Below are 26,346 nucleotides of genomic sequence, written 5' to 3'. Positions count from 1 at the left end.
AGATTTAACTAGCATCATACCCAATATGAACAATGACTAAAACTTTGATATTCACTCATTCAAATTAAAGTATTTGTAAAAATAATACCCTTCTTATTTGCGGATGATTTGGGATTTAAGATAATACAGTTAGGAAGCATCACATACAACTTACTCAAGCTATACTACATGAGGTTCATCATAAAAAGACTCTCTATATTATGAGATATTAAAACAGACAGCAGCAATCCCAGTTTTCTTGCAATATGTATTTCTATAAAAAGTTTACAAACTAAATTTTTGCACAAATTTGATACAGCATATGAATTTATACAGCAAAAGCTTAATACTCTTATCTGTAGATAAAACACAAAATTAAGAATAACAATTACTAGAAAAATACAAGGCATCTTTGCCATTTATGTTTAGAGTAATATATAGCCAGTTATAAGTTATTAAAAAGTGCACAGCAAAAGCCCAGTGAATACAATCCCTTCTGTGCCACTCCATAACTACTAGAAATTTTACAATCAATAGTGTGGGAGAGGAAAAAAGGGAAACCCCAGATTGATAGGGAAAATGCCATTTTGTTTTCTACTATACATTTTACTTGAAAACCCCCTTTATTTTCTAAACAATATTTGGAGTATGTTATTCACACCAGGACTCTGGAATAACTTGGTGAATATCATGTCATTTTAACCACGTGTGTGCATATAAATATATCAACATTACTAGGTATGTAATCAAATAAAAGCCTTTTTCAAGAAAACGATTGTTTCATCTTCAGAAAACCTCACACATCTATAAAGATGTTTTTACTACCATTATGAAGTTGTTATTCTGTGAACTACTAAATCCCACTTAATGTGTCTGCCTAGTCTCTTCTTTTCTAACCATGTAATCTGATATAGATCAGTTAGGTTTCAAGGTTTGAGATACCTCTGGACTTGAATTTGAATGTTTCAGTTCCCCGTGTGTGGTCTAATTTAATCTCTTGGCCCAAGATTCCTGTCTCCAACTGTCTGGCCAATAACAACTTTGTCAAATCAAGACAGTACAAGGCAGCAGACAGGAAATATCCGGTTGTCAGTTATATTTGGAATATCACTGTTGACTTAGTGGTGCAGAAAGCAGTAGTAGTAGCTAATATGTTAGGATCCATATCCTCAAAGAACTACTGTGCCTTAAATACATTTCAAAGTCTGTGCCAAAAGAACCAACCAAAAAGATCCACAGAAATCTGTGGGTAGAAGTTAAATGACTTTTGATGTAAAATTTGCCAACCAGATGGCAATATCCTTCACAATAGCAAAACACCAACTAGTAAAAGTAGACTCTTTCAGCTATAATCTGTCATAACTTTTCTTAAGCTGCCTGGCAATAGTGGATGTTGCACAACAGGAGCGCTGAAAGTACTTCATGTTAGCAGCAGAACTCTTTGAAAAGATACAGAATTGTAAACTACAGAAAGCTTATAGAACATAGTACCTTGTATTTGAAGTTATAATTTTTTTAACTCATAAGAAGGTATCTAGCAAATGGCAGAAAAAATGTCTTCGCTGTATTATTTCCTCTGAGTATCTGCTATTCTTAAGTGCACAATGTGCAAAGCTTTTAACTTTGGGATGCTCTATGCTTGTTGAAAATATTAACTGTTGGCCAAATTCTGCACTTCAGTACCAAGTACAACTTCTAACAAGCTCAAAAGAATCTTTGATTACAGAAACAAAAAGTAGCCCTTCTTCTTCCTCTGTATTATGATAGCATATATAAGAATAAAACATCTGTACTTTAGATGGACCATTTCAATTCCATGATTTTTAGTTTCAAATAGTAATAGTGAACAGCAGATTTTTTTGCTTTATTGTTTAGAGTCCAAAAAATCTTTACAGATGCCTCTAATTATATCAGGAACCATCTGCTCCAATCCTGTGAACTCCCTGGTGAAGAAAGTATGAGATTCTCTTGGTTCGGAAGCCATGTCTTTCAGATCATCCAGAGGTGCCCAGGCAACACCAACGGAGAAGACTGTTATTCCTACAAAAAGGAAATAAAAAAGAGACCATTTTGCCTGGATACAAGAAAACCATCCATTTCGACATTAATGAATTAATGGTGATTTGAAAAGCATGTTTCAACACCCACAGTCTGTCAAAGATAATTAGATTTTGCCACTAAATACCAGGCATTAGATTTGTCTCAGGAAAAATCCTGAAGGAAATATGAGGTATCATAAGAGCTAATGTCTGAGTTGTTCTTGTAGTGACACAGAGGATGGTAGCAGTTACAATGTCAGTCTTAAAACACAAGTAACGCTGTGTAAAATGATTTTGAAAGTAAGTTTGGTTCCTTTGTGTATACGTAGTGCCTTATATACTTCAAGCATTATCAGCCCAATGGGCTTTTTGGCCAGAACTGCTTATTCCCTTCCTAGATGATGATGGAGCATACTTTACTCTACTGTTTAGGGAAATGAGACTCTGTGTGGGTTGATCCTTAAGCTGCCATAAGTGAGTCTAGTCATACCTGGCTCTTTAATACTGGTTGCTGGGGTTTTTTCATCCTAATGGGAAACAGTTCCTAGGGGCTTACATTTTGCTGAATTCAAAGCAAGTATGATACTTTGCAGACTTTAAAATCTTAATGTTTGCAGTGCAGCAGAAATAGGATGGATCGACTTCCACTGCTTTTCAAAATATGTAATTTACCTGCTTTTTGTGCAGCTGCAGCAGGTCCTCTAACATCATCATAAGATTGACCATCAGTCAGAACAATGAGGAAATTCTTGTTAGGTCCATCTTTCACTGGCCCAAACACATTCCTGGTTGTGAAGGAAATGGCATCGCCGGTAGCAGTGCCGCCGCTCATGTAGCGGATGTTGCGGATGGCCGAGAGGACCTTTTCTTTAGTGACGTGGTCTGTGAAGCTGAACTCGGTTCTCTGGTCATAGGTGAACTGCACGGCTGCCACCTTGGAGCCGATGTCAGAGATCTCAAAAGCCTTTGCCACGTTGCTCACAAATTCAAGTATGAGGCGGAAGTTGCTCTCTCCAACGCTGCTGGAACCGTCTATCAGGAAACCAATGTTGACGGAGTTGTAGCAAGTCTTGCTACACAACATCTGCTCGTGTGAACACAGTTTTTGGACAAGAGGTTTTACATATTTGGTAGTACCAAACCAGGTGGGCATTTGGTAAGAGAAGAAACCATTGTTTCGACAGACAGCCTGTTTGAAAACAAAAACAAATGGGTGCATGCTGTCAGAGCAGTTGAATGGATAATACTCAGACCCCTATGATTTTTCTTTCAAAGGCAGGTTAGAAATGAAGCCTCATGGTGGGAGCTCAGGGTGGGTTCAGTGTACTTGTCTTTAAAGAAATTGAAACATCTGCACTTGAAGTCAGTGAAAGCTGTAATATAGCTTATTTTATCCAGTAATAAAGCCAAACCTGCCCGCCAGGCTCTGAAAGTTTTCAAATAATTTAGCTTTATTCACAAGAAGTGCAACAACTGAAAATTGCAATTGTGTTTTGTGTATGTGAACTGTCATGAACTAAATAGCCAAAGGATTGAAAGTTCTGTGTTTTTGCTTATACACTGAAAATTAGCCTGTGTTTTCCCTTTGAACTTGATAAGACCTTTTTTTTTTAATCTATATGTCATAAAAACAGACAGTATTGGGTAGAAATATAAGTAAAATTTCTTTTCCCCTAGCTTCCATCAGATGCACGTAAAGTACAAGGCAACTGAGAAAGAGGTTAAATTTAAAATCAGCTCTCCAAGATGTGATGAGTAATCTGGCTAAGATCAAAATGCAGAAGGGGAGGACAGGCCTCAACCACTTAAGGTCATGTTTTTCTGTGCCTCTACAGGGACAGACAGTGATAGTACAAGGGGGAAGAGTTTTAAAGTAGGAGAGATCTAGATTAGATATTAGGAGGAAATCCTTTACTGTGAGGATTGTGAGGCACTGGAACAGTTTACTCAGAGTAGCTGTGGATGCCCCATCCCCAAGAGCATTCAAGACCAAGCCTGAGCTACCTGGTCTATTGGGCAGCATCCCTGCCCAGATGACCTTTAAGATCCTTTCCAACCCCAACCACTCTATGGCGCTTCTGGAAGTGGCGGCTAGGTCTCTAGTGGCAGCTAGGTATCTTATCCCTAGAAGAAGCAGAGCTTCATTCTGTTCCTGCCAGTTCTGCTGAAATTAGACATCTACAACCTCCCTGTGGAAAATGAGTGGTTTTCTCACTGCAGAGTAAGTAAAGACTCAGTAAAGCTCATGTGAGGGTAGGTGATTGGTGTTTGAATTCCTGCTCTAATTCTGCTCTAAAGGAACAAGATCCAAAACTCTGCATACAAGATCAAAGTCTTGTACCCAAACTTGCTAGGATATGTTTTTCCATATTTTCTGTCCTCTCTGTAGTGAAAGTACGTAAATAATTATCCACAGAGCAGGTAAGAAAGAAGCTCCTCCCTGTCTGCCCTTTGGGGAGAGAAAATACATTGTATCAGCATTTCATTGCTTTGGCACATTCAACCATACCGGAGATAGGGGAATTTCCTGCACTGAGTCTTCATGCAATTACAAATTCCAGGAGTTACAACTTGGCCAAGCTTCTGAACTGGAAGGACAATGGTACCTTTGTGTGGCCCCTTTAGCAGGGAAAAATCTCCAGTGTTTCTTTAACCTTCCTTCTGCTAGTTTTTTAAATCACTTATGAGCCGGGATAATTTAATCAGCTGGTTTGAGAGAGTATTTTTATATCTCTACATCTATATGAGTTATTATACATACATATATTAGTTCATTAGAATTTTACTGTAAAGTAAATTCTCCAGAATGATATTCATGACTGAAAACCAAATAATGGCATTCTTCCTTACTTTGTCAACAAAACCAATGTCTTGTACCATTCCCAGCTCCTCTGTTGTGGGTTTTGCTACAGACACAATGAACACGTTGACTCCAAATTCTCTGGCTACTATGCCGGCTTCTTCTAGATCATCTGAGGGCCAGCCATCCAGAAACACTACAATGATCTTGGGAATTCCTTTCCGTGCTCCATTTTCCAAAGAGAAGAATTTCTGAGCTGTGTGCTTCAAAGCTTTCCCTTGTTTTGAGCAGAAAAAGAATATGAAGAAATAATGCATACAATGATGGTACATTCTGGGATCAGTCTCCCATCTGAAATTGTGCAGGATTTCTGTTATGACTACAGGACTAAGCCAGTGTAGCATTGAATTGGTGCCCCAGGAAATTTGATAATAATGAAGCTTGGGCAACCTCTAAGTTAAAAACCAACCACCCCAAACAACACCCCTCCCCACCAAAAAAAACCCCACAGATAAAGCTGAGGGAGAATTCCCTGATAATTTTATTTTTGCTCATGGGTCTAGTTTTCTACTAGGAAGCAAATACATTAGTACCTGCCAAATGGATTGAAAGGAAGAAAGTTCAGGAGCTACCTAAATTTAGCTTGTGAAATGCAACATCACTAGATGCTTGGTTTGGCTGGTTTTGTCTATGATAATTAATTTTCTTCAGAGTAGCTAGTATGGGACTGTGTTTTGGATTTGTGTGGAAAAATGCATTGATAATAGAGGGAAGCTTTTGCTACTGCTGAGCAGCTCTTGCATAGTGCCAAGGTCTTTTCTGCTTCTTGTGTCACCCTACCAGTGAGAAGACTGGGGGTGCACAGAGGGACACAGCCAGGACAGCTGACCCCAACTGACCACAGGCATATTCCACACCATATGGTGTCATGGTCAGCATATAAAGCTGTGGGAAGAAGAATGAGGGTGAGGGGACATTTGGAGTGATGGCATGAACTGTTATGTGAGCTGGAGCCCTGCTTTCCTGGGGATGGCTGAACACCTACCTATCCATGGGACATGGTGAATGAATTCCTTGTTTTGTTTGCTTGTCTGAGAAGCTTTTGCTTTCCCTAATAAATTGTCTTTATCTCAATCTACAAATTTTCTCATTCTCCTCTTCCCAATTCTCCCCCCATCCCGCTAGGGGAAAGTGAGCCAGCAGCTGTATGGGGCTTGGTTGCTGGCTGGGGCTAAACCATGACAGGTAAATATCTTTTCACAAGCACTTACTACTTACTCCTCGTCTAACGCTTTGATTAGCCACACAACAAGAAAGAAACACTAAGCCTTTTATGAATTTGTCTCAAGATATCATTCTATTACTAGTGAAAAGTCAATTACTGTTGAAATGCAGGAAGCATTTATACAAGTATAAATACTTGTACTCTAACAAAATGTGTAATAAGCACCCCTACCTTCTAGAAATTAAATGTAAGATGTGGCAATGTTCTCGTGGAAAAACACTGAACCTGGTTAAGGTAAGTGTGACATCTGAAACACTTTCTTACCTATGTGAATTATAAGAACTTCAACATTTACACCCCCCCCTATATTTACACATATACATATATATAAAAAAATATACAAAGAAGTAATTTCTATTTTAGGGGGAGTATGAACTCACCTGTATTAGAATTGCCTCCTCTGAACCCTAACTCCTTTATGGCAAACAAAACTTCTTTTGCAGCAGTAAAGTTTTTCAGATAGAATTCAATTTTTGGATGTTCACTGTGGAAAAATGAAACAAAGTAATAAGGTTCAATTTCACACCGGCATTAGCAAGCTAAAACACACTTGGAATAATTTTGCTCTTGATAATACATATTCTTCTCTGGATTTTAATATTAAAATAGAAGTTTGCTCCTCATTTAGTAAGTCTCACAATCCTTAGCAAGAGGAATTATCTATCTGAATGGGTAAATTAAAGACAGCCTGACTCTCATGTTTATCAAACAGCTGAAAACATTAGGTTGAAAATACATAAAGGAAAAAAAATGAACATGCCAAATGTTAAACTAAATGTATCTGTGTAGTTAAAGATTGGCAGGTTTTCTACTATTTGTATGAGAAAGACCTTCCTTATTAAAAACTTCTGCAAAATTCAGTTTGAGCTTTTGATTTGAGAAGTTCAAGGTATGTTAGCTACTGACTAAGAAATTAAAGACTTCAAGTATGCTGTGTCCAGATTTCACTTTTAATTTACAGTAGAAAGCAAAAAGAAGTGACCAGTTCCAATTTGAAAAATATCAGCTGTAATATTTTATCAGTTGGTAAGAGGAGGTTTTTGTTTTGTACATGTACATAGCCATTAGGGACTATTCTCTCGCTACAATTTTTAGAAACTGGCATCTCTCCCTCACAGAGTGTTTCCTGCTGTTCTACTAAGATGAGATGCAAAGCTGTCAGCAGCAGAGGGGCTGTGAAAAGTCCAGCTGCTCCCTATCTAAATATCAAATATCAGAGACAAAAGATGTTCACATTTGCCTTGTCCTCTCACGTGCACCTCTCAGTATAGCACAGAGCAAACAGTGCTACAGCTGAAGGGTTTGCTTTCCCTTGCAATTCATCAGCCATAATTGAGTGATACCGTTCTGCAAAATGAAAAGTGATATATTAATTGATTTCTCTTATCAATTACTCCATTATATTTTGTGTAGATCTGTTCTTACCTGGCCTGTACAACTCCAACATGAGGCCCTTCTGTTCCAATTCCCAGCATTACAGCTACTTTTCCAACAAAGTTTTTCTGCAAGTTAAACCTGCGTTGGCCAATGTTGTAGCTTCCATCAATGAGAAATGCAATATCAGCTTTACAGTCTGTGAACATCCAAAATAATTACTTATTAACACCAAATAAATGTTAGGATTCTGCTTTGCATAAGTTAAATCTGAGTGTTCTTACCTTTGTTTCCAGCCTTTTTATCAAGAGTCTTCTTAGGTCTTTTACCTTCAGTGAAGAAAACAGCATGGATCACTTAAGAACAAGACAATGAATGGCTCACGACAAGAAAAAGCTCTGACTCCAAAAATTACAGTGCAATCTATCTGCAGTAGGAACTGTCAATCAGTTTAATAATTAAACTTTTGCTACTACTGCTTTGCTCCTTGGAGAACGGTCTTTTTCCTTTCTACACCTGTCTGACTGATTACTGAGTCGTACAAAGCCAGGTGGATTTCTGTACCTCACCTTCCCTACTGTTTCTCAGTTAGCAACACTGCTGTGCAAGGCAATTTTAATAGTTTGGAAGCAAACCATGACTTAAACTGTAAACCAAGTGGTCTGTTCAGGAACAACATCCAAGTCCAGTATTTATAGAGCACTAACCTTCATAAAAAGGGTTTAATGCAGCATTTCCTGTGGTGAAATTCACATAACAACTAAATTTCTGCTATTCATGTCCTGACAGCAACCAGCTATTCAGTAGTTCCGTAAGAAGGAATGAATAAACTCTTGTCTTCTCGATCACTTAAAAAGAATTAATATCTCATGAGCTCATGAACCCGTACCTTCCTTTGTCTTATCTATATTACTTTTCCAAAATCATTCAAATTTATTTTAATTTGCATGAACATTAGTGAGATCAGAATCAATCTCCAAGATCACATATGATTCCTCTTTTTTTCTGGTGAAAGATACACTGCAAAACCAGCTACTGCATATGTTTTCTTCTTCAAAAATAAATGAATCATATGAAACATATTCTTTTAGCCAGGGACTCGCACACTGCAGTGCATCACATCTCACGAGGCTTCCCTTGCTGCGGAGATCGCGTACCTGTAGAAGGACGTGCTGTTGACACTGATCGTCCAACAGATTCAAGTGCTGTGTTCTTGGTACCTGCTAAAATAAGAACACTTGCACTGGATTTTAGTGTATTTAGATGAAGTTACAAGTGCTAGAAGAATTACTGTATTTCCAATAACCTTTCTTTGTCACCTGCCATTAGCTACTCTGGGAGTAGGATACGAGCCTAGACAAACCTTTGGTGTAATCCAATATTGCAGTCCTTGTTTTACAGGTAATTGATTTCTACATTTGAAACAACAGCAGCTGATGAGTAATTACACCATATTTATCTGATAAGAGGTTTTGAGCTGTAGTAGCCATTATTTCTAGCAGATGAAGTGAGGGCTTGATCTGGAGAATTGGATTTCACCTTCACACTCACCAAAAGCACCTGTAATTCCAAGTTCTTAGCTAGCAACTTGCAATGGGCACTACACAAGGAACACCAGTATCTTAGAGACAGTAGGCTAAATTTTAGCTGTGTAAACAGTAAGAACACATCAGAGAGTTCTATTTCACAAACTTTCTCTACCAGCAAACACACACACTTCAATATTTTTGAAGCCACAACAACGTATTCAACCAATATGCTTCTGCATATGATTTCATGAGGGTGGTTTAACCTCACCCAAGTGGCAAGGCATGCCAACTGGTTGCAATTAGGCAACAAAAAATTAACAACTACCTCAATGATGGGGACAAAAACTTCTAGACAAAACCACCACATTGCACCTTAGCTTAATGACCACATCACACAAGTTGACGCTATTGCTATTTTTGGAGGGTCAGTGTTCTCTCTGCATGGAATGCAGCACAAGGTATTTGAAGGGCCTGACAAAGTGCTGTTGCCTGCACAAATGCAGGTAGAGGGAGAGAAGGGATAGAACTAAGTGGCTGGAAGTGGCAGGAGGACTGGACTGAAATGGCAGGATCAAAGCACTGACTTCAATCAGCTTAAACTGTCATGGAACTGTCAACGGCCTGCTATCATGTCATTATATTCTAAATAACTGATCCATTTTTATGTATCAGCTTCTGTTATGGACTAGCTACTCTAGCTAGAATAGTTTTTGTTTAGATAATTGAGGAAAAATGAAGTTAAAATAATGAATTAGAAGTGAAAACTTCTGTTGCTACACATCAGATAACAATTACTTTATGCATATAGAAGCACTGAGGAAGTGTCCCACAGTTCTGTCAGTGCTTGAAATACAGTTTGCAAAACTAAATGTGATCGACCTACCAGCCACTGAGAAAGATGACGCCCATCTTGAGAGCACCTGAGACTGGATCCCATTGGCATTTACAGCAGGGTAGTTTTCCTGTCCTGGGAGAGTCTGTACCCTTACAGCTCCTCCTGCATTGGTAATCACGCCGCTAAGATTCAAAAAGAGTTGGTATAAATCAGACGTTTTAGCAACAAGAAAATGCAATACAGGTATTCTGTCATCAGCCTTCTCAAAAAGATGCAATATAGGCAGGCAGTTGTGTTCAGCCTAGAACAAACTGTAAGCTGCTGAAAAGACCTTAGAAGAAATTATTCCACAGAGCATCACAGAGATTTATTAAAAAAAAAAAAAAAGTCAGAAAAGCCTAAAATGCTGGCAGTGTTTAGGCTAATGCAGAACAGTGATGCTTCAGGCCGTATGCAATTCCTAAGTGACAATAAGAAGCATCAGAACTGTCAGATCTCTCTTTGTGTGCTACTGAAGGAACTTTTAGAGACCAAAAGTCAAAGTTGGACTTCTCTAAGAGGGAGCAAAATCTTGATGCTTTGTAGTGCATAGGCGGGTACAGTTCTGTGGGAGACAAGCAATCATTTCAAGACTATTTAAACACAGCAATGTGTGCCTTTGTGTTTGCTTTTTGATTCTGTTTAGCTTCCTGTGTGAAAAGATGTCCTGGCCTAATCTGATTTAAAACATTGTGGAAGTGGAATAATCAAGACCACAGTACAGAAAACTTTGCATATGTTTCTGATAATATGAGAGCTGGATATCTGTGGCAAAGGCAACTTCCACATAAAATTCTATGTGGATTGCTGTTAAAAGACATTCATTCTTCATGGATGTAATTTGTATTTCTAAAGTGAACTGTGATTATATACATTTAATACTTGTAGCTTGGAAAATCATGGTAACAGTTTCAAAATATACAGATATATTCTCATATAGGAATACTTTATGGTGTATATAAACAAAGGAGTTTTAGTAAGGTTACCCTGAATGACTTTAAAATCAGATTATAAAGTTGGCAAATACTAACAGCACTTCATAGTTCTTTAAAACAGTGAGAGAAAAATCCAGCCTGAGCCATTAACTGGTTAGTTTTAAATGACAGGAAAAATCCAGTAAGTCAAAATTATCTTTGAGAAAAATGCCACATAAATGCACTTAGAGTATTTCAGTTTACTTTGAATATAAATTTCTTCTCCAGTACCTGGTTGTCTCAGGCATTCAAGCCTTCACTAATGTCTCAGTCTTAATGGATAAGGAAATGTGTCAAATAGAATGTGTTTAATTGGAACAGTTTCTATTTTAAGTTTGTACTTGTAATTTTAGTGAAGCTACTTTGGGCTACATCAGCAAACCTGATCCATGCCCAAGTTAGCTCCTAAGAAGAGCTCAGTATCTTTTCCCACTTTCTTGGTTGTGGACTCACAACTTTGAGGGCTGGTTGAATTGAGCTCAAGAAAACATTCAGATTAAAAGCTCAGCCTAAGAAGTATGCCTGGAAAAAATTATTTCATCTTATTTTAGGCACACTGTGATCAGTGTTGTCTATGTAGTTCCATTTTGTCCATCAGTCTTGACATTTTAATTGCAACAATAATAATTAATTTAATTAATAATTTTAGAGGAAAAATAATAATCTACCCAGTCTCCACTGAATTTGGAAGCTTTACAGTGAAGCTGGATTAGACTTATTTACTCCTTATCTATTTGTTGAAAACATTTGATTCTGTATTTGAACACCGCTATCCATACAACAGCTCTGCTATTTTTAGTGCAAGTGGGGGCTGATATTAGATGTGAATGTAACATGACCTGCAGCCTGATGGAAGTTATTCCTTCTTTCTTGCCCTTTTGTTCTGTAGGTGAGTTAACAGTTCAAGGCCATCTTTTACAATCTCATCAGTTTTACCTGGGATATTTCCTCAAGCAAGTCTAGTCAGAGTGCATGTTTATAGATGCTAATGTGGAACAAACCATACATTGCCAGTCTACCTTTGTTTTCTGAACCAGATTGGCAAATTCCTTTCTGCAATCATTTATGATTTACTTTTAAAGCAAGATTCATCCTGTGTGGGTCTGCAATGGTTTTTAAAGAGTGAAGAAGTGCCTGTGCATTCCTCAGAATGACTTATGTCACTGCAATCTGCTCTGATTTTCGCTGCTGTGTTTTGCTCCTGTGTGACTGACTTGCATGCCAGGGCTGTTTTGATTAAACTGGAACTCAGCAGATTTTCCAGGAACAGCTTTCATTTCCCTACTTATTATGTTACATGCTGCTGCCAGTGCTCCTTGACAAGGACTTTATGCAAAAGCTGTCAGTCCATTCTCTTGTCTAGCTTGTTAATAACAACCTGAAATTTATATCTAAATTGTATTTTTCACTCAAAAATGGACACAAACAGAAAATCAGATACACAAGGCAGTAATCCAGTACCTCACTGCACAACAGCTCATGAAAGAAAGTATACCAGCCAAGGGTAGCAGAAAGGTCTTATAAAATACAGGAATTTCAGTTAAAACATACTTAAAAATCTGAACTGAATTGAGATAAACCACAAGATTAAATGGAAACTTAAGATCCCCGTGCACTTCCTCAGTGTGCAAGAACAATTTATTTGCACTCTTGGAGAAAGATACAGGGTGTTGCTGAATTTTGAACTAATTTTTCAAGGAGTCTACACATCAAAACTGATGCCTAGACCACAAAGTAAGTCTTCTGGCCATGGGAGATGAGCCTTACAGATGTAACTGCAGTCAGTTTACACTCAGGGACTTAAGACAGCTGAATTATCTGAATTCCCATCTTTCCTTCCTACTATCACCATCTGCAAACCCCACCCAAATAGTCAGCCTTTCTCCATCACTCCAAGAAGTATCCTCCTCATCTCCAAACTGGACTTCTGCTGCTGCCTGATTGTCATCAATCACAGATATGGAGCTGCTCAGGATTTCATGCCAGTATCCTCTGAACCCCTAAGCTGTGTTCTTCCTTTCTTTCTGTCTTCTCTGCACCCCTACTGCTTTTGGCAGGAAAGAAGTTCAGCAGCAGAAGCAGGCACGATACCAAAATTTCCCAGGGATCTACAGCTCCTCAGAAATCCCTTTGGCCAGACAACCTTTTTGTCAATATTCTTCTAGTAAACATTAGGGCAGCTCAGGTGCCTTTTGTGTTTATGGGCACTTTGTGGCCAGCTTGGTAATACCATGATATGCTTTTGTTAGACTTGTGTTCTGGGACTCCAATGCTTAATAAGGAATGGTTTCACCCTGTGACTAGTGAGGAAGGTTATGAAAAAATTTGCAAGCCTATTTAACATCTAAATACTACCACATTGGGCTAGGTCTCCATTTAGTGCAATTGGCACTAGAACAGAACTGCACAAGCTGAGAACCTAGTCCTTCATTTGACCTTCTGATTATTAATCCAATCAATCACTTAGTGGTAGATTTAACACAGTTCTTCATGCCTACATAGTGTCAGCCTGGTAGGAGGTTCTCCATTCTTCCCTCAACAAATAAATCTTTTATTCTTCTGCCCAGAAAAAGCATGATATTAAATAAATATTTTGTTTCCTGAGAGTAATTACACATAAAATAAGAGAAAAAGCCAAATATAACAAGCTAAAAGAGGCAGAAAGCTTATTCATCTGTAGTACACAGAATTAGTTGTAGCTGAATTCTGCTAAATTATTTCCATGTATTACATAGTATTTTCTTGCATTACTGCCTCACAGTAATGGAACTATTCATAGGACTAAGCATTATTTGATTTACAAAAAATTAAGGAATCCAGCCTCAATATAGACCCAGCATGCAGACTGAGCATATGTGGAAGGGAGAAAGACCCATGCTCACACAACCATTTTCAGTTTAAAAAACTAAACAAGCCCTGCTCCCATGACTGATGTTTCCTGAAATGCTGGGTAGGTGTCTGACTGCTTTCTGTGAGATAACAGCAGCAGCCACAGCAGGTGACACAGGGCCAGTACCCAACAGTGCCAAAGGTACACAAAGAGCTATCTGCACTCACCAGGCAGTGAAATGGAGGGTACACCTAGTTTGAAACTAGTGGTTAGTGTGGTTATTTGGAAGAAATGAACAGAATTTTCAAAGCAGAAATCTACTTGTGTCACAATAATGGCAAACTCCGATCACCCGCTGGGAATACCTTCTTGAAGTTTCTTTCATGCCAATATGGAGTTTAGACATTGCAACACAGAGCAAGAAGGAGCAAGTATTTGCTATGTTTTTGTTGGATTTTGCAGCCTGACCTGCAACTAGCTGAGAACTAGACAGCTATTGCCCCTCCTCCATACATCAATCCTTTTTTGCCAACACTAGTTATGGCTGTTAACAGTTGCAGCAAAGCCACCAAAATGATCTCATGTAGCAAAATGTAGTTTGAATTTGAGAGGCCAACAGATCTAATAGCCCCCAGCTTAAAGGCAGTCTTCAAAAACAGCAGTTCTCCTAAACAGATAATTTTTCACCTTTAGTCTGCTTTTTCAAACACCTTACTACAGTCTACCATACTCAGAAGACTTGAACAAGATTAACTTACATCCATTCTGGAAGACACAGATTAGAAAGGTGAGTACATTTTAATCCCTTTGTTGCTAATAGAGCCCTCATTATTCTTACAACGTCTGTGGAGAGGGATTGTTAGATGCAGGTTTTACAAAAAGGGCTGCATATTTCACAAGTAGTACAATTTATATTGACTCTTACCATGGAAAAGTATGGATTTTTCTATACTCTCACGCTTCTGGGCTGGAGAACAATAGTACAAGTAGTTTATAAGGTACAGACTTCACTGAAGAGCTAAGTGATATATAAGAAAATAAAGCTTGTGCTTTATTATCTAGGGGAAGACTACGCAAATAATGGAAAGAAATACGCATCTGCCACTTCTTGCACCTCTTTCTTTTGTAGAAGTATTTCCCAGCTGTGACAGAACTAAGCCTTCATGGTGGGACTTTCCTAACAGTCAGTCACAGACAGCCCTGGCACAGGAGGTTCAAGAACTCTGCCTAGTTAAACTGGTTAGGAACTTCTGTGTCTTTTCAAAATGTTCAAGTCTTTAATCTCTTTAGAAAGAGGTCTTGACAGCAAAAGCTTTTTCCTCTTTAAAGATATCCTTGGCAAGAAATGGAATGTTAAAATAAATGCAATGTTAAAATACATGGCTACATCACTAATGTCACAGATCACTAAATCACTAATCACAGATGTCACTAAATACAAACATTGTCTCAGGAAAAAAAAATGACAATGGAAAGAAATCTCAGTATTCCTCAGACCAAAAAAGAAAAAACAATAAAAAAAGCAAATTCAAAGCATGAAATACCTGCATTTGATCTAGGCATTCTTTGACAAACTTTTTTTATATACCTTAACTAGGAAGAGTGAAGAACCAGAGTGTAGTTTTTTTTTTAAACACTTGTGAAGACACTTAAAACACACTAAATGGAGACTAAGTGGAGACTTTAATTCTTTTTACAGAAGCATCAGAAGGAAATCTGTCGAACAATAAAATACACATGGACACATGTAAATATGAGACGAAATCTTCAGCTTTAAAAACAAATAGAAACAGACCCCATAATACCTCCCAAGCTCCTTCTAATTCCTCCTATAGTACCTTAGCCCTTAGATTCTTTTACAGCATTTGAGAAATTCCACAGTTTCTACTCAAAACTCCTCCTTAAGTAATTTTTTTTTTTAAAAAAAGTTCATTTTAGTTTACTGAGGAGTTTAAATACTATACAAGTAGCACATATTTTGGAAGTCTTGTTAAAATGTATAGAATTGTAATTGACACTTTAAATAAGATTGTAGCCAGTAATGACAGCCCCCTAAATATTATTTAAAATGCTTACTTAGCATGGTCATTTATGGCATTTAAAGTGTCAAGCAATGAAAACTAACTCAAGAAAGTTTTATTTTCCTCATTTATCTTCCAGCCATTTATATTTCTGTAAAATTTTAATTTTATAGTTGTGGGTATTTTAACATAAAAAATACTCTGATAGCTGCAGCATCACATCAATATATTCTGAAAGAGCTTTCTTCTGTTGCTTGATGTTAAAAAAAATGGAAACCACTCCTCCATTTCTTTTAAACAGTTTGCTTGACTCAGGCTTTTAAGAAAGTCAGAAAGAGAATCTGCTTTTATTCTTCAATTAGTTGCTATTTATACTGTATCCTTCCATATCTACTAGTGACACAAGTGATTTTACAGCGAAAGTGCATCTGTGGACAATGCTGGGCCATTTCAGAGAAAGTTAAAGTGGTTTTCAGGAACACTTAAACACAACTCAGATAACTTGTGAGCTGCACAGAGCTGCATTCTTTTTTTCCTTGTTTTCTCTTCTCCCAATGACATTCCTATTGAGTTAATAGGATACAAAGTCCAGACACATTTTTACTACAATGGCATCAAAAGGCTAAGATTTGTAAGTGTGGCAAAGACTATATAAACTCGCTTAGCACATGGATTAACAATCATCTGACTTACCTGTGTATGGCAGCTCCACAGACACTTGAAAGAGAGGCATAAACTCCATCCCCAAAGACATAAAATTGCCACAGAGGACAGTTTGCTGGGCAAAGGACATCTTCCGTCCCCTTTCTAAGGTCAAGTCCTCTTGTAAAGCATGTGATAGCAGTAGAAGCTAAAGAGAAAAGAAGAACTTTTGACCTGAAAATCTTAAGGGTTTGTTGATGGTTTGGTTGTTTGTTTTTTTTTTAAGTCTATACAGTTTCCAAGTTTAAAGCAATATCTGAATTTGAAATTAGGTACAATGACTACAAAGATGTCTTTGGAGCTTACAAATGTACAGTTATGACAAGGAAACACATACTTCAAAATTACTTATGGGGAAAAAGTTGCAGAAAAAGGTGAAAAGGTAAAAAAAACCCCAAAAACATAAACACACAATATTAAAATAATATCCAAGGAACATTATACAAGGAAAAGCAATTCACATCTGTAAGTTTACAGCAGAGGCAGAAGGGCAAGGGGAAGACCTTTGAGGGCTGACAGACCACAGATGCAGGTGGCACTTTCCAAGGAAGAAATTAAATCACTCTGACATCCCCACAGTAATCTCCAGCCATAAGATAGCTATGAGTCACTTGGGAAATTTTAAAACTTCTCTCCAGTGGCATTCATGAAGCAGGTTGGCAGCAGCATTTCCCTTAGCCTCTGCACTAAATCCTACTGAGGCCAGTGTAATTAAAAAAAAAAAGAAAAAATAAAAAGAAGGGAATACCCATCTCCTTGCTCCAGTAATACAGTAACATCTCAAACACTGGTATCAATTCATTACAGTGAAGTTTACATCACTATCATTGTGCAGAGGACTGTCAGATTGACACAGTGGTACAAAAGTTATTTATTCAGCTGAGGCACATGCATTTTTTTCATAGAATTCTGCCTTTTTTCAAAAGTTGCTCCTCAAGTTATCATCATTAAGCTTTCATTGTGCTTGTCTGTGTGCAACGAAGGTATGCAGACTCAGATTAACATCAATACACAATTTTGCTTGGCAAACTGATGTTTTTTCTTTTGAAAACATAGAGGTCTTTATCTTGCATGGTAACCACCATCCTTCTGCTACACAAGATAGGACAATCAGCTAGTCTGTTGCACAGCAAATTAGAGATTTGGCTTAGATCACTATCAATTCAGCAGCCTAAATCCAACCCATGCCTGGCTCTTTATTCTGAATTTCTTAAGGCACATATTACCCTTACACCTAGAAGGTGCAAGAACTTTTTCTAAATGCACTTAGAACACTACCTTTGCACAGTATTAAGATGAAAGCTGGCAGAGGCTAGCCAAGGTATCAGTGCATACATCACAGCATTATATGCCAAGAACTGTATGTTTCAGGGAGCAGTGATCTGTCTCTCTCCTGCTTTTCTGCCCGCTCTTTTAATTCTTACCCTGGGGTGTTTCCTGACCCCAAAATATGCTGCTTATAAATGAAAGCACTGGGAGTATATGCTGTTCTTCATCAGGGGATGGAAAAGATGATACCTCCAGCTAATCTCACTGCCTTTAGAGCTGGAAAGCAGAACAGTTGCAGACAGAGATGCAGAGGAAAGCATGTCTGTTTGTTCTGACTGCATAAATTGAACATGCATATTCATCAACTATGCATGTAGTTTCAATTATATACAACAGTCATTAATGCTATGCTGATACTATGTTAAACTACCTAATCACATCTTTCTGAAAAATCTTTGTTGCTATTTGTTAGCACAAATATGGGACTTGTATATGCTAAATCTATATAGTCCTGAGTAAGAACAAAAGAAAGCAGTAAGCATTTCTTTATTTTTCCCTTCTCAAGATAATAGAAGTTATCTACCTTGCAAGACACTGTAAAGTGATTTAATCTAATTCTCAAGTATTCTGAGAAATAAAGAAGTTCCTTTTAGGACTTAGTCTTACCTACTCACATCCTCTCCATGCTTAGTCTTATTTAATTGTCTTAAAAACAAAAGAGAAATCAAGCAGAATTACCAATGCTTATACCTAGAAGCTCCATATTTTCATTGTTAAAAGTGTTTTATTATTGGTGCGCTAAAATAAGTCAATTTGCTTTGCTGTTTGAGTCCCCTAATCTTTTCATGGAAGTTCTACAAGTGTGTTTGCTAATTACTGGACCCTGATCAAGTAGTATCCAACAAATGACACCTAGCAAGACCATCAAAATCAAACAGCAGCTGGAAGGCTGGAAATCCTTGGAGGAGTCACTGCAATAAGCACCACTGGTAATCCCTGCTCTCACAGCACTGCTTGTGCCTCTCACCCTGCAACATTTTTCAAGCCTCTAAAACTGCAAGACACCACAGGAAGTTTTAATTCCTGTCATCTCTAATGTAATGTACTTGACTGAATTCCTTGGCCGGCTGTGCATAGAAAGACAGTAATTAGACATGTCTAGTTAACAAATCCTGTATCGCTTGGAGATCTGCATTTCCCTCATCACCAAGTACCTACTAATTACTGTCATGTGGCAGGCTTTTGCATAGCACAGAAGATGGGGGGAAAAATAATCTGTGTTTTCCCTGGCAATGAAAACACAGAAATCCATTGTAGCCCAGCTGCAAGATTTTTCTGTACTGGCAGCCTAAAGACTGTCATGATCCTTTTCTACACAAGAGGCAGGCTTCCAAGTGAAGGGTGCACATTGCTGCTGCATGAACTGAAGAGCTGACATGCTGTAGCTAGGGGATTTAGCAGTTTATACCTCAACTGGATCAGCACTGAGGTAGAAACACACACTTTGAAGTAAATGATGCTGTTAATTAAAAGCAACAATTTCGTTTTCGTTTTCTATGTAGGTAGACAAAGTTTTCTCTAAGCCATAACTCTAAAACAGAGACTAAAATCAGAAATATTTGGTGAAGTATAAAAATGAAAGCCAGTTTTTTTGCTGACTACCAAAATTAAGGCTTACAATATCAGCTCTGCAGTGTTTTTTGTTCTTCCCTATTTGTTAACGCATCATTGGCCATCCAACCCATAAAACTTCAACCATTTCATTGCAAACATGAAAATGTACTAATGAGGTCTGAATACTAGAATATATAAAATTGTTCTTCGACAGCTTACACACTCATCATTCTGACAAATTTTACATATGATGTTACTATTGAAATTGAAGAAGTGCTTGTTTTTGTTAGTCTATCCATGATACTTCAACATGGCAAAAAGTGCCGAAGAGCTATATCTATGTATAAAGTAACTGGGATAAAACCCATATGTTTTAATCACTGTAACTGAAGAATGCAAGAACAGTAGCAGTGGAGGCATTTCTTTCAATACTTATGTGATGCAATATTCTAAATCCAAGTATTTTTGGAAGAAATAAATATAAGCTTACAATTTACAGGGAAGGATTGAGTTCTAGACTCCTACCCATTCTGGACTCTTCCGAAGGCATGAGAGCTGTGTTTTGTTACATTAAATCAGACCTTTAGAACCACAATAAAATGACTATCATCCTGTCCTGTCAAGACACACACCCTTCAAGCTTCACAGAAACACACTACATCAGAGTATCCTACAAAACAAAGTACAAAGAAAATAAACTGTAATTCTTCCTGATTTAAGCCACATTTAAAGGGTAGGGATGAATGTCTTCCATCATTGTTGACCTAAAAAAAAAAGAAAAGCAAAGACTCACTTCTCTCTTAAAACAACCATGTTTTCAATCATTCCATCAATTTCCATCTTTTTGGTACCTCTTCCCATGTACTCTGATTTTGCTGTGAACAGTTGCCTCTTATATCAATCTATAAAAGTTCACACAATTTTTAGCAAGAGCCACTGCTTTAAGTTATTCTAGGGAAATAAAATCCGTATGCAAAATCTGATATTTTCTAATCTTGAAGTTTCCATATGTTGCTTTGGGAAAACAGTTTGTTTATACAAAGGAAAAAAAATCCTATGTACATCATGGCAAAAAAAAAAAAAGGGTTCCTATTTTGTTTTAAAGAATTTTAAATTTTTTTAAATTTATTTTTTTAAAGAAAGATAACTTTATGGGTTGTAACATAGAGAAGTATATCCCGATTATGCTTCCTATTAGTATTTATTTTTTTTTTCAAAATAGAAACATTTTAGGTCCTTTTTTATCTTGAGGCTTCAAACAAGCCTGCTTTTTCTATCTCATGCAAGGAATGCTCCCATGTACCTTATCCATAAAAAAAATATCCAGTTAAAAAAAAAAAAGACATACTAGTAAACCTACACTTATTCATATTTTGGAAAACATGTTCACAGATTGCATACTAATTCATGTAAATCTTTAGTACATATCCCAATCTGGAAAGGGGCAACGGGATTTAAAGAAATCTGGTCAGGGCTATGTCGTTCATTTCAGTCTGAGACTTGCCCTTTTCTCATCAACTTAAGGCCACTTGCCATCACATGGCAGCGTTCACCCGCCTGCACACCCTCGTGTCTGGCAACCAGAACTGTTGAGCTTGGCAGCACTTGTGTCCATTCCAGTGGGAGTATAAAGAAAGTTTTAAGATCCTCTGAGATCTTCCCAAACATTCTGAGCCTAAATACAGTAGATTTTTGAGGAAATTAATGTTCTTTGATTACTTTTCAACAACAGAATTTAGGTGTTTTTATAAATGCTCCTGCAAGTTTCTAGTTCAATAACCGAATGCTGCTGAATTTAGGCTCAGACTAAAGGTAAGAGGCAATATCTTACAGAAACTGTTCACATTAATGCTATTTGAGCTGGTTCCAGATACCTTCAGGTTACAGCGGCTTCTCCAGCCCTGAAGGAAGCATCCCAGAAAACTTTTCATTTGTTTCCTGCCAGACTGCCGTCATTTCATCTACAATGCACCTGTAAAATAAAAAAGGGAAAAGAACTGGGGTTAGAGTAGCTTTTCTATTTCTGCGCATTTTTTCCTTTTTTAACCATAGCACTCCTGTCACAGATAGCTTTTATCAGTTTAGCACAAAAGAATTTTCCAAATCTTTGATTCAACACAAAGTGAGCAGCAAATTCTGCTTCCTAATAACTGTGAAATCGTTAACAACCAACCATTCAGAAAAGCTTGGGGTCACTCACCTTCTGCAGGCCAGGCCTGCATCTGGAAGCATGTTCTTCTAGAGGCTCCTATCTTCCCTTGGAGAAAGGTTCCACTGAAAGGGGCAGACAAACGGCTTGCGTCCTCCTGTCACAGTACTTCTCCAACTGCTTCCCATGGATTTATTCTGGTTCCAGGAGAGCCTGCTCTCCAGCAGCAAGGATGCAGTCCAACAAAGGATGGTACAACAGGCAGCCCCTGCCATACCCTGCTAGGTATCCTAAGTATATTCTTTTAGTTTCCAGGTCAAAACAATGGCAGGGCAAGTTTGAAATGTTTTCATTCCATGGTCTAAAATATGCCAGAGATCCTCAAATTGCCAAGCACTGTACGACTGCCTTTATAACACACACAAACACAACCCCACTCACTGCTGCTACCGGCACACCCCTCGATGGGGACACTTGTCACCACGGCGCTGCTTCAGCCTGTGCCAGGAAGGAGTTTTCACCCCCGGCTGGAAGCGTTCCCAGACATCCTCCGTGCCCCTGTGCAGCTTCCCACCGGCCGGCTTCGCGCAACCCTCCCCGGCGGGGCTCGGCGGGGGCTCCCCGCGCATCCCGGCGAGAGGCGGCCGCAGCCGGGCGCACCGGGAAGGGCCGAGCCGGTATCCGCGGCCAAGCGCCCCCCGGGCGCCGCCACCTCCCGGCGGGGCGGGACAGGCCGGGCAGAGACGCTCCGAGGGGGAAACCCCCACGGGGTGTGAAGGGGGGACAGCGGCCAACTCACCCGAGCCGTCGCTGCCGCGCACCGGGCCGGAGAGCAGGAAGGCGCCTGCGAACAAAGAGGGAGCGGGTCGGGGCGCTGCTCCGCGCCCGCCCCGCCGGCCCCCGCCGCTCCCCGCGGTACCCACCGAGGAGCAGGGCCGAGAGCCACATGGCGGCGGGGCGCGGCCGCACCGCGGGGCAGCGCAGAGCTGAGCCCGGGAGAGCGGCGGAGAGCGGCGGAGAGCGGCGGAGAGCGGCGGAGAGCGGCGGAGAGCGGCGGAGAGCGGCGGAGAGCGGCGTGCCGGCCGGGTCACTGCACCGTCCCTGCGCGCTGCCCGCACCTCCGCCGAGCGCTACGGCCGCCGGCAGCCGCCGCTCCCGCTTTAAACCTCCGGCGGGCGCATGAGCACTGGGGCGGGCGGGAGCGAAGGAGGGCGCGGGCACGGGGCTGGGCAGCCCCGCCGCTGGCCCGGCAGGTGCTGCCGTCCCTCCCCCGCCGCGCCCCCCGCCGGCTTCTTCCGCCGGGACCGGCGGCCCAACTCTTCCCTGAGCATTCGGGTGCAGCAATTCTCCTCCCTGCCCGCTAACTCCACTGCCGGACGGGCAGTGGAGGTGCGAGGACGTTCCCTTGCCCGGCGAAGCGCCTTTGCGGTTTGCCTTCCCGGCCCTGCCCGCGCATCCCTCGATATCCCCCCCGCCCACGGCTCATGTCAGGTGTCTCTCGCAGGGAAATGCGAGCGAGGTGTTAGCTACTTCCCCGCAACATCTACCCCTTCCTCTAAGCTGAGCGGAGGGACAAAGCTGTCATGAGCACCGCGAGCCGCCGCGAGGGGCTGCCGAGCTCGCCCCGCCCGCCCGGGCCCGCCGGCCGCAGCCGCCGCCGGGCGGGAGCCTTACCTGGTCCCGCTGGGCGCTGCAGCGGGGAGAAGCGGGGGATTAAAGCCTAACTGAATCATTCGAAGAGATGGAAATACCCGAACCGACGTTTCGGGTATCGTTTCTGTCTGGTCTAAAATGTTAGCGCAAATATTACAGGTGCCTACCTTTCATTTAAGTAAAACTTTGCTTAAATTAAATTAAAGAAAAAAATGCAGCAAAACCAAAACGACCACCCCCTAAAAACCAACCAACCAAACGAAAGCCAAACCAAACTAACCAAATCAAACCCTCCACAGCCTAATCCGTTTCCGCAACTCAGTGCACGCACAAGGACCGGCTGGCGCTGACCGGCTGGACATGTCATTTGGGAATCGTGGGCAGAGGTGCGTGTATTTTAACGAATGCCTTAAAATCGCGTTCTATGATGGCCATCAGCGTACGCTGTTCGACTTCTGCTGAGACAGCTGTTCCCGAAATGAACTTTTAAATATAAATAAGCTTTCAGACTTCATAGGAATTAGGATTTGCCGGGGCAGAAAATTAAGTGCGGGCGGGTGTTGCAGCCAGCCCTGAGAGAGACCGGCTTTAGGAGACAGCTGCTCAGGGCAACTCGCTTTAGTTGTGTGGGTTTGTTGTTGTTGTTGTTTTTGTTTTGTTTTGTTTTGTTTTTTTTAAGGTGGCATAAAAATGCCCTTTGTGAAATATCTCTTCATATGATTGAAAAGAAATATATTTGAGAACTCTGCGATCCGTTCAGGAATATGTTGCCCGTAAAAGCAAAATAGGAAGCGTGACCGGGTAAGTTATTCGTAATTGATTGCTTTTTCCGGAGTTTAATTCAAGCAAAGCACAGAACTGGTGAGAACACGATACCCCTTTCCCCGACAGCTTTGATCGTCCCAGAAGCACATTTTTATGCTTCCCACGCAGGATAAATGTGGCGGTGCTCTCCTCATGATATGGTCTTCTCCTACGGGAGCATCTCAAATGCAAAATTATGCAAGCCGGATGATGCAGATGTCAGGAACTTCTGCTGACATTTCATTCAGCTTTTCGGGATCCAGAGATCTTGTAAAGAAATTCCTGCTCGTCAGCAAGATGCCTCCTCAGCTAGAGGTGCCCTCGAGTGGGTCGGTCATCTTCCGCTTCGTGACAATGACCGCCAAAAGGTGTGTCGCTGAGCTTTCCTCCCGTGCGGGGTCTCCCGCAGGTGCAGTCTACTCGGCACAATTTTTGTGACAACCCTCGGTCCCATTTCCTTAGAGCTGAGGTATTTAAGAGAGAAGGGACATTTGCTCAATTTTTATTTTTAAAGAAAAAGTCTGGGCAGGCGAAGGGCGCGCAGGGGGCTGTGGCAGCCGTGGGGCTGGCAGCGCTGGCGTCCCGCCTCCCTGCAAGCCAACGGGACAATCCCCGCTCCCTTCCCGGTGCCCGCGCCCACCCCGCAGCTCCCGCCGCCGGCTCCGCCGCCAGCCCCGCTCCAGCCGGGCTCACGGAGGCGGCACAAAAGCGAAGCTCAAGCCCCGCCGGGGTGGGAGAGACTGTGTTGGCTGGTCCTGGGCTAATGTTTCAACTTCTCCGGTGGAGAGAGCAAATTGCTTCACAAAAAGTTTTGTCACACGGGCTGATGATATGCGGAAAAGACTCCACTACTGGAATAAGCAATGAAGTAGGTATGTTTATTCCAGCGCTGGGATGCATGGGGGTAATTCCTCCAAAGTCATGGGTGCCGACAGTTGCATTCAGCGGTATATATCGGGTTACAAGTTCCATAGTCATTAAGTTTCCCAGTACGGCTATACATATTCATTACCTAGCCCCGCCCAGCCCCGCCTCGTATTATAATGAGCCCCAAATCATTTACATCCACGTTGCGCTTGCGCAGTGTCGTCTGGTGGTCATGGGCAGGGGTCTCCGGGATGAAGTAAGAGTCCTCCTCAGATGAAGTAAAGAGTCTTCCTCATTCTGAACTTTTCGCTTTGCTTCCCTGCACATGTTCTTTATGTCCCTGGCCCAAGTCCAAACTTCAAGGCTGGTTTAAGTTAGTTTTAAGTTCAAAACCAGGATCTTTGGTCAAGATTCCTTCCCTTTATCAATAGTCTTATATCTTCTCACTCTGCTTTGGTAGGCACAATGAGTGTTGAGCAAGCTGCATGCATTGTTTTTAACAAACAGCTTCTTAGCAAATCATTTAACCTCTGCTTCCCCCTCCTCCCCCTGATTCGCTGGGGTGTTTGCCACAGTGAAATGTCCCGGGAATACCTTCCTCCGGAGGTCGAGGGACAGGCAGGAAGAACAGGGAGAGACATCCCATTTATGCCGGGAAATACGGGAAATGCCTGAACCGAGGGAGATTGGCTGCCCTGCCACACAGCCCCACAGAAACCTCTCTGTCCTTTGTGTGAAGAAAGGCTTTGTGCAAAGATCAAAAAGTACAGAAGAAAGCACTAATTAAATTTTAAGCCCTATATTCCACTTGGGTAGGAAGGACCCTTCCTGTGCCTTGCAGTTCACTTGCTGGGAAAATACATTCACTCATCCTCATTGCAGCCCTCCGTTACCTCCTTTCTACATTTTCTTTCCTCTAATTCCTTTCGTTTTCTGGGGGATTGTGTTTCTGGCTTGTCCCTGCATTCCTTTCAGACCTACAGTGCTTTCCTTGACACCTTCTTCCCAAAAGCTGCTTACAGTATCCTCCAAACTGTTTGGCATTGACTTGTACATGTCACATTCAATTTTATGTTCAAGAGGTTCTGAGCTGTGCTTGAATTTTTTGGTTTGAAACCATGCTGTCCTGGGAAGGGCATTAAGGAATTGCTAGGAATGCTGGCATGAGACAGGCAAACTGATGCCAGGCTGATGGAGCACACACATGTGCCTGCTGCTGGGCATCCATCTGTAGCAAGGCTATTTGATGCCTTATAGACTGGTGATTTGAAGGGACTTCAAAGGGGTGCATGCAGATGTTACACTGCCTGTGGACACAGCCCTTTTCCTGACATTATGGGGCTCAATTTGTTAATTCACACCATCACCTTAGTTAGGCTCCTTTATGAAACATTAGTTTTGTTTTGTTCCCAAATAACTGTCTTGATAGTAAAACAAACAGAATCATATCCACTTAGGAAAAACACATTGAATAAATATAAACATTCAAGTCAGAAGAAGGAAGCAAATGACTGTGGAAGAAGCACTTAAAGCAAAGACTGTAACACGGGATTTTTTGATACCCTCTGTGCTGGGTGGCAGGG

The 26,346-nt window shown here is 40.7% G+C and overlaps 1 protein-coding gene across 1 annotated transcript; it reads right to left on the bottom strand.

The window, feature by feature from the left end:
- On the bottom strand, positions 1-22,895 carry COCH (cochlin). Its single transcript, XM_069017735.1, is given in 12 exon segments — positions 1-2,019; positions 2,691-3,207; positions 4,869-5,095; positions 6,484-6,587; positions 7,529-7,676; positions 7,762-7,806; positions 8,635-8,700; positions 9,890-10,023; positions 16,399-16,555; positions 22,239-22,283; positions 22,363-22,811; positions 22,813-22,895. Coding segments are annotated over 12 exon segments (2,151 nt in total). The 3' UTR covers positions 1-1,843.
- Between the last annotated feature and the right edge of the window lie 3,451 nt (positions 22,896-26,346).

Source organism: Aphelocoma coerulescens, chromosome 5 (genome assembly GCF_041296385.1).
Source record: "Aphelocoma coerulescens isolate FSJ_1873_10779 chromosome 5, UR_Acoe_1.0, whole genome shotgun sequence".
NCBI lineage: Eukaryota > Metazoa > Chordata > Aves > Passeriformes > Corvidae > Aphelocoma > Aphelocoma coerulescens.
The sequence above is the reverse complement of the archived record's forward strand: the minus strand, read 5'-3'. Positions and strand labels throughout refer to the sequence as shown.